This window comes from Pezoporus occidentalis, unplaced genomic scaffold (assembly GCF_034315485.1).
Source record: "Pezoporus occidentalis ecotype Australia unplaced genomic scaffold, CSIRO_AGI_Poc_V1 ctg117, whole genome shotgun sequence".
Taxonomy (NCBI): Eukaryota; Metazoa; Chordata; class Aves; order Psittaciformes; family Psittacidae; genus Pezoporus; species Pezoporus occidentalis.
In genome coordinates, this window is record NW_026912961.1 from 889,639 (window position 1) to 898,889 (window position 9,251).

Genomic DNA, 9,251 nt, shown 5'->3' on the forward strand with positions numbered 1-9,251 from the left:
TGAATCTCCAGGGAGGCAGGAAAGGGGAAGTACCAATTTCCATGAGGTAGGACACACTTGCCCAAAATGAATTCCTAGTTATGCCTTGGATTTTTCATCAGTTCCCAGATCCCGCAGAGATGGGAGTGGAGTGGAGTCAGGATCTGTCCCAGAGTCTCTGTGCCTCACTCTATGTCTCGATCTCAAACGTTGGTAGGTTCCCTCATTCTTCTCCCACTGAAAGCTTTCTCCTCTTCTGCTTTAATTCCCTCTAACTTATTCTTGGCCTGCCTGCAGTGGGAAGCTATCCAACCTTTTTCCACAGACTTTATTCTCTACACTGGCAATCACAGCTGTCATGACTTCATAACTATGAAACAGTACTGCAGGCAGGGGTAACAGGCCCTGGATTGTATTCGTCTGGCAGGAGATACAAAGTGGCAAATGCAACCTGTGTAATGCTTGACCTCATGCTGTGTTATTGCAGAATGTCGTGGTTTAAACCCAGTCAGGCAACTTGTTCACTCACTCCCAGTGAGTGGTGCCGAGCTGACAACAATCGAGGTCCGTGTCCCCCCCTCCACCGGGGCTCTCCGCTTCCCCGCTCCCGGAGGAACGGGGAGGAGGATCGAAGAAGTGCAACTCCCACGGGTTGACACAAGAACAGTCCAGCAACCAATGTACAACACAAATCACCACTGCTACTATCAACTACAACAATGATAAGGGAAAATAACAAGGGAAGAGAATACAATACCACCGGCCAAGAAACGAGTCCCACCCGGAAGCCCGTGTCCTTCCAGGTAACTCCCAGTTACCCCCCACCCCGGGCATGACGTGCTGTGGTATGGAATACCTCTTTGGCTAGCCCGGGTCAGGCGCCCCATCTCTACTTCCTCACAGCTTCCCCTCCTCCCTGGCAGAGCATGAGCCTCACAAAGTCCTTGGTCAGGGTAAACATCACTTAGCAACAACTGAAAACATCGACTTCACCAACACTGTTCTCAGGCTGGAAGTCAAAACACAGCACTGCACCAGCTACCACAAAGGAAAAACATGACTGCTACTGCTGAACCCAGGACATTATCCACCCCTTATTCCATACCATTCACGTAGTGCTCAGATCCCACATTTTCAATACACCATCGCTCTCCCACATATATACATCCATATACATACAGACCAAGAGGAAAAGATCATTTTCTTAGTGCATGGACCAATCCCTATAATGCTGCCGAGTCCATTCGGTCCATGATGTTCAAAGTTCATTCTCTGTTGGGATGATGGCTGGAGGGAAGTCAGGGCCAGTCGCTGGTGACCTGGAGACATCTAGTTGATGGGCTATAAAAGCAGTACACAGCAGGCAACAGCATACAATTGAGTTCACTGGCTGTTTTCCCCTAAAATCAAATCCCCTTGAGGTATACATCGGACTTCCCCATCTTCCCGCATTACCCACCAAGTATATCCAGGTCCCTGAGCAAAAGCAATCCCACGAGTGGGTTTGCCTTTACCTGAAGCAGGAATTGAGAAAAATGCATTGGCAATATCAATCGTGGCATACCACTTGGCTGCCTTTGACTCCAGTTCATACTGAAGTTCTAGCATGCCCGGTACGGCAGCACTCAATGGTGGTGTGACTTCATTCACACCACGATAGTCTACTGTTAGTCTCCATTCTCCATTAGACTTTCTCACTGGCCATATGGGGCTATTAAAGGGTGAGCGGGTCCTGCTGATCACCCCCTGACTCTCCAGTCTACGGATCAGCTGATGGATGGGAATCAGGGAGTCTTGGTTGGTGCGATATTGCCGCCGGTGCACTGTTGTGGTCGCAATTGGCACTTGTTGTTCTTCAACTTTCAGCAACCCCACAGCAGAAGGATCTTCTGAGAGACCAGGCAAGGTGGACAGCTGCTCAATTTCCTCAGTCTCCAAAGCAGCAATACCAAAAGCCCACCGGTACCCTTTTGGGTCTTTGAAGTACCCTCTCTTGAGGTAGTCTATGCCGAGGATGCATGGAGCCTCTGGACCAGTCACAATAGGGTGCTTTTGCCATTCCCTCCCAGTCAGGCTGATTTCAGCCTCCAGCACAGTCAACTCTTGGGATCCTCCTGTTACTCCAGAAATATAGATGGGTTCCACCCCTTGACAGCTTGATGGCATCAGGGTACACTGTGCACCGGTATCTACTAGAGCCTTATACTTCTGTGGGACTGATGTGCCAGGCCATCTGATCCACACAGTCCAGTAAATCCGATTGTCCCCTACCTCCACCTGGCTGGAGGCAGGGCCCCTCTAATGGTCATCACAGCATTGGACACTTAAGTCGTGGTGAAAGGGATTATTCTTTGTTATCACAGGAGCTGGAGTAAAATCAGCTCTTCCATTCCATCTGGGAAACTGCGCACCAGAGACTGAAGCCGTAGCTCTCATGGGACGATCAGTCTTGGCCCTTGCTCCCCTCTTCAGTTCACTCACCCGTTCCTCCAAAGCTGAAGTAGGTTTTCCATCCCACTTTGTCATGTCTTCTCCATGATCCAGCAGGTAAAACCATAGGGTAGCCCGTGGCGTATACCTCCTGTATCTCCTCTCTTGAACAATAGGATGCCTTTTGTTAATAGCTGAGACGTGTGTTGGTACACGTGAGGAGCTGGGTAAATCAGATAGATCGTCCCTCAATTGTTCGAGGTCCTGGGACAGTTTTTTCACAGCTGAGATGATGGAAGGGGTGAGATTGTCTTTGAACTCTCAGAGTTTATGAACCATTTCATCCACTGTTAGTGGTACTATGTCATTCCAGGTTACTGTTGGAAATGAATGGGCATATGATGACGGTGCATTCCGTGTAAGTTTTCGCCACATGGGTCGTGTACATTCAACTTCATCTGGATCTATAGGTGTATCCCCGTTATTCGGCTTGATGTGATAGATCATCTCTACGATGGCTGATTCCCTCAGAGACTGGATGCCTTTGTCTATAGTAGTCCACTTGGCTGAACGACTCGTAACATCGTCCTTGTACGGAAACCTTTCTTTCACAGCTGCCAAGAGCCGCCTCCAAAGGCTGAGGGACTTTTTCTCTCTTGCAATTGCTTTGTCAATTCCCCCTTCTCTAGCAAGTGATCCCAGCTGCTTGGCTTCTGTACCTTCTAGTTCATGACCATCGGCCCCATTGTCCCAGCATCGGAGTAACCAGGTGATGATGTGCTCCCCTGATTGATGGGTAAAATCTTTTCGCATATTCCGCAGCTCGGTTGAGGTCCAAGGTCGAGAAGCTAACTCTTCTTCTTCTTCTTCTTCGTCATGTGATGATGACTCCTGATCAGATTCTGGACCGGGTGGTGAATTCGTTGTTTCTTCATCTCGCTTCACCCTTTTTGCCTCCTTTTTGCTTGTTCTCTTGCGTACAGGGGCAACCGATATTGGTACGAATTGGTCCTCTGGTTTGGCTGCAGTGATTATCACTGTGGTTTGAGTAGCGACTGTACTTGTTGCTGGGGGTGTTGTAGCTGCTGTGCTTGGAGCTGGGGTAACTGCGCTGTCTGTTGCAGTTGAAGTTTGAGCAGCTGCTGTACTTGCCACTGGGGTAGCTGCTCTGTTCATTGAGGCCAAAGTTTGAGTAGCGACTGTACTTGTCGCTGGGGTTGGTGCAGCAGCTGTGCTTGGATCTGGGGTAACCGCGCTGTCTGTTGCGGTTGAAGTTTGAGCAGCTGCTGTACTTGCCGCTGGGGTAGCTGTGCTGTTCATTGCAGCCAAAGATTGAGTAGCAACTGTTGCCCCTGTACGCACTTCAGATCTGGACTGGGAGATTCCAGGCTCCTTGGTTGGCTTCCTCCTCTCCTGCCTTTCTCAAGGGGTAGCATGAGGGACTGCGCCCAGAGCATTGTCCTTTCCCTAGATGTCAGCAGCACCTCCTGCTGACTGACCTCCTGCACCCACCCACCCACCCACCCACCCACCCAGCCGGCCGGGCCCTCACGGCTCACCCCCCACAATCATGCACCCCAGTGCCAGTGACTTCTGACACGCTGACAGGTTACTAAGTACCTGGCAAAGTTACAAATGCTCATGAAAGACAACCTACACTTAAAACAGATTTTGTCATTTAAAAAAAAAAGCGCAAAAAGCATATGTAAACGCTCAAGAAAACACACACCCATTCAGGCATTAATTTGACCACCTCATTGCTCCCATTTTACAGGTAACTTACACGCATTAATGCAGACCCCAGTAGTGCCAAATACAGAGCTGAAACGCCCCTTGATAAGCTTTTAAATCTTTTAAATGTTAACCATAGCATAAGCAAATGGTGATAAAATAATAGCGGAATGGTAATGGGAGTCACAGGAATCATTTAGGCTGGAGAAGGCCATAAAGGTCATCGAGTCCAACCGTTAAGCAAACACCGCCAAGTTCACCAGGAAACCATGCCCCTAAGCTGGCCCTTGAGTCTGCGCTTGCAGGTGGAGCAGCCGCCCCGGCGACCTGGGTGCCAAGAGCCCGTGTCACAGTGGGTGGTGTGTGGCCGAGGATGCCCGTGCCCGTGTTTGGGGTGCACACAGGCCAGCAGTGCTGATGTCACAGAGGCCACTCTGACCGGTGGCAGGAGCAGGCCTATAAAAAGAGAATGCTGGGCACAGTGCATCACTGCGACCTGGTGAGGTGCGGGGAGTAGAGGGCAGGGACAGGACACTCGGGGGGCTGCCGAGGGAGGAGGGGGCTCCACACCGCAGGGCTCTGGGCCTGTGCTGCAAGCTCACCCACGTCTCTCTTCTCCCTCAGAGGTAGCAGAGGAGCGTTTGGAGAAGAAGCTCCAGCACTGCCAACCTTTGATGTCCGACACCTCCGCAAGGAGCTGTAGGACACCCGACGCGATGGAGCACGAATGCATTCTGTGTTGCCGTGTAAAGGCAGATCCGGACATGTGCGGGCCAAAACTGAGATATCAGGGGATCTATGCTCATCACCTTTGCCTGCTTTTTGCCAGTGACCTTCGTCCACAAGGGACCGAGCAGGAAGAAGTGATGGAATTTCTTCCTGAAGAGGTTGATCGTACAGCCAAGCTGGCAGCCCGGATGGTCTGCTTTGTGTGTGGCAAGAGGGGGGCCACCATCACCTGCCAGGAGATGGGCTGCGACCGCAGGTTCCATCTCCCCTGTGCCGTGGAGGGTGAATGCGTCACCCGTTACCTCCTGCCGTACAGTTCCTTCTGCTGGGAGCACTGCCCACAGCAGCAAGAGCTGGCGGCTCCAGAGGACGCCAACTGCCTCATCTGCAAGGACCCTGTGGAAGGCAGAACCACCTATGGGACCATGGTGTGCCCAGCATGCAAACACGCCTGGTTCCACAGGGCCTGCATCCAGGTACAGGCTATGAATGCTGGCGCTTTTTCCTTGGTGTGCCCTCTGTGTCAAAATAGGAGACTGTTTCTAACAGAAATGCTCTCCATGGGGATCCGAATCCCCGTAAGAAAAGCGTCATGGGAAGACAACGATGCATCCACAGAACGGCAGCAGAGGCACACGAGCTGTGATGCCAGGGAGTGCCTTTGTCCAGGAGGCAGGCGGGTGGCTGAGCAAAATGGGCCCTGGCAGCTGTTCCTGTGCCGCTCCTGCGCTGCGGTGGGCACTCACAGACGCTGCTCGAACCTGACAAACAGCTATGAGGGCAGATGGCAGTGTGAGAGCTGTGCTGGCCTGGGCACCTCTAAGTGTCAAAGCACCCGGGTGGCCCTGGGCTGGGGCCAGGGGCCAGGCAAGGCCCGGCAGAGGGTGCCTGGTGTGAGCTTGGCACAGCCTGTCTGCTCCAGGAGGACTGGGGCACGGCTCAGGCATACCCTGCCCCGGTCCTGGAAGACAATCCCTAAAAGCACTGCCAGCCCAGCAGCACCAGGCCAGTCTCCTGAACCTCAGACACAGGAGACCAGCAGCCCCAGCAGCAGCAGACAGATGCCATCGGCACCATTCCACAGTTGCCCAGTGTGTGAGGGCTGCAGCCGCTCCAGCCACCCTGGGCCTGACCAACGGCAACACCAAACCCGGGGCACCTGTCAGACCCAGCCACCCTACACATGGCCTAGAAGACTGCAGGAGAGAAGCCGACCACCAGCAACACGCGCTGCGAGCAATACCAGCAGCCAGGCGGTGCCAAGGCTGTCCCAATGCTCCCCACCACATGAGACCCGCAGCTGCAGCACCACCAGGCAGCAGCCATCGGCGGCATCCCGTGGCTCTGCACCACTGCAAAGAAGCAGGAGCAACAGAGCCGGTGGGCCCATGCGGGTGCGAGACCGCTCCTGCTTGCAGCGTCGGGCCCAAGCTCCCTATGCACGGCCCACAAGACGCTCCCAGGGCAGCCACACACCAGCAGCTCGAGCTGGGAGGAGCCCCCGCAGACTGGCTGCGCCCAGGCGGTCCCAGGGCTCACGCGAACGTGCGAGCCACAGCCGCAGCACAACAAGACAGCGGCCATCAGCATCATCCCGTGGCTCCAGAACACGTCAAAGAGACAGCGCCTCAAGATCCACGGGGCCCGTGCGGGTGTGAGACCGCTCCCGCTCACAACGCCGGGTCCAAACTCCCAACACGCGGCGCAAAAGACACCGTTAGAGCAGCCACACGCCAGCACCACGTGCAAACAGGAGCACGCGCAGACGGGCTGTGTCGGGGCTACGCCAGCGCTCCCCAGCACGTGCTAGCAGCTCTGCAGCAGTGATAGTCAGGAGTCATCAGGGAGCAGCACTGCAGCACTGACAGACAGGAGGCAATACAGCCATGCCACAGTTCCCTGGCACCACACACTGGCACTGCAACAATCGGGCCATGCCACGGCTCCCCAGCGTGCTCCCAGTTGAACTGTCACACCCAAGCTGCCTACACGCTGCTCAGAAGACAGCGGGAGAGAAGCCAACCGCCAGCACCACGTGGTGAAAGGAGCACCCACAGCCAGGCAGTGAGGGGCTGCCCCAGGGCTCACCAATACCTGAGACCAGGAGCCCCAGAACCAGCAGGCATCGGCCATCGGCAGCATCCTCTGACTCTGCAGCACTGGAAAGCGGCAGCAGCTCCATCCCCGCTAGCCCCACGTGGGCGCGAGACAACTCCCACTTGCAAGATCGGGCCCAAACTCCCGACGCGCGGCCTGGACACCTCAGTGGCACCAACCGTGTTTCATCTCTGAGCGACCACTGTGATCCCCCTCTACCGGCACAATAAAGGTGGCTCTTCGGCTCTGGAAAAAAAAAAAACAAAAACAAAAACAAAAACAAAAAAAAAAAAAAAAAAACAACAACAAAAAAAACCCCACTTTTATCATGCACACAAATCACTTCTTTTTTTTTCCTGCTTTTGCCTTTCGTTAGCTCAGAAGGTCAGTATTTTCAACACACTCTAACCACTAAAGCAAAAATTGTGTTCACAAATAAAGTCCATAAATAAGAATGGGTTATACTGACTCAGGCTGAATACCTGTGGTAACAAGCTGGTCCTCTAAAGGCCGTGGCAAAACTCCCACTGACTTTATTTGGGCCAAAAGTTCACTCTTAACCTCCATTTTCTCTGTATGAAATGTGATGCTGGTGCTATATGCTGATGAAGGACACATGTAAATTTACTCATATAGTAATATTATTATACTTTTGTCTTTTCAGCTGAAACTGTCAAAAAAAAACCCAAACCCTGAAGAAATTATGGTTAAATGTACCACTGAATATTTTGCAGAGCAAACCCAGTCCTGCTGGGTAGTTGCTCCATGCTGTTTCCATTGATTTTGACTGTAGCTGTGTCATGGTTTAAACCCAGTCAGGCAACTTGTTCACTCACTCCCAGTGAGTGGTGCCAAGCTGACAACAACTGAGGTCCGTGTCCCCCCCCCCACCGGGGTTCTCCCCTTCCCCGCTCCCAGAGGAACGGGGAGGAGGATCGAAAAAGTGCAACTCCCACGGGTTGACACAAGAACAGTCCAGCAACAAATCACCACCGCTACTATCAACTACAACAATGATAAGGGAAAATAACAAGGGAAGAGAATACGATGCCACCGGCCAAGAAAACGAGTCCCACTCGGAAGCCCATGTCCTTCCAGGTAACTCCCAGTCACCCCCCACCCCGGGCATGACGTGCTGTGGTATGGAATACCTCCCTGGCTAGGCCGGGTCAGGCGCCCCATCTCTGCTTCCTCCCGGCTTCCCCTCCTCCCTGGCAGAGCATGAGCCTCACAAAGTCCTTGGTCAGGGTAAACATCACTTAGCAACAACTGAAAACATCGACTTCACCAACACTGTTCTCAGGCTGGAAGTCAACACACAGCACTGCACCAGCTACCACAAAGGAAAAAAAACATGACTGCTACTGCTGAACCCAGGACAAGCTGAAATTGTCCAATCCATTTTTCTGAGATGGCATAACAAGCCTTGAGCTCTGTTGTTGAGCAGTATTGGCTTTTCTCTCTTCTTTCCGTGCGTGCTTTCCACAACAGTGACATAATGAATACCTGTGACGCTTAAGTAGATCTTTGTGAGGAATCAGGCAATTTACCCTTTTTGAAGATTTCCATCTCTCTGGAGACTTTAATGGACATCAAAACATTAGCTTCCACGTTGGGAAATAATTTAGAAGAATTATCTTCTCAGTTACACAGGTTAGCAGTTTCTAACACAGATCATGCTCTGCAGCACATGTTAAGGAGCTCAGACGTGTCTCTACTTTCATGTTTCTTTCAGTTTGCCAGTTTTACTGAAGCAGTGTCAGCCATCAGTTACGAACCCCCCACTGAGTATGGATGAACTCACCTGCTGTTCATACAAGAGGCTGAGTCTGGCTCTATAGGCCAGGTTCACTGTGCTCATGGTGGCAGTGCTTCCTTGAAGCCCTTAACCTAACTTCTGCTGTATTCTGCTGGCCATGCTGCAGCACTATTCATCCTCATGAAAATCTGAGGGATTTTGGCATATGTGTATATATATAGTTGCACATATATATGCATTACATGCATACAGGTATATATGCTTGTACATATAAGTTTTGTATGTACCAATGACTTTCCTTACTACCCAACATTGTGCAAAAAGTATATCCACATGGAATATGCACATAGTCTTACATAGACAGGGGCATACTGTACAAATGTTTGTTTTTTATGGCACCTATCTTAACTAACTGCTCTCTATTGGTTTGGCAATCACATTTTGCTGGTGGTAAGATAGATTTATTGTTACTTTTGCATCAAGTTGACAGGTACAATGTCGGTTAGTTTTTCCTCCACTACACCTC

At 51.8% G+C, this 9,251-nt stretch overlaps 1 protein-coding gene across 1 annotated transcript; it reads left to right on the forward strand.

Annotated features, from left to right (window-relative positions):
* Positions 1-4,856: 4,856 nt before the first annotated feature.
* LOC134174733 (G2/M phase-specific E3 ubiquitin-protein ligase-like) lies at positions 4,857-6,527 on the forward strand. The gene has a single exon (XM_062639957.1). The coding sequence runs from the start codon at positions 4,857-4,859 to the stop codon at positions 6,525-6,527; it is 1,671 nt and encodes a 556-aa protein (XP_062495941.1).
* Positions 6,528-9,251: the final 2,724 nt, after the last annotated feature.

Coding starts and splice junctions, on each gene's coding strand:
- LOC134174733 (XM_062639957.1), top strand. CDS start 4,857: ATGGAGCACGAATGCATTCTGTGTTGCCGTGTAAAGGCAGATCCGGAC.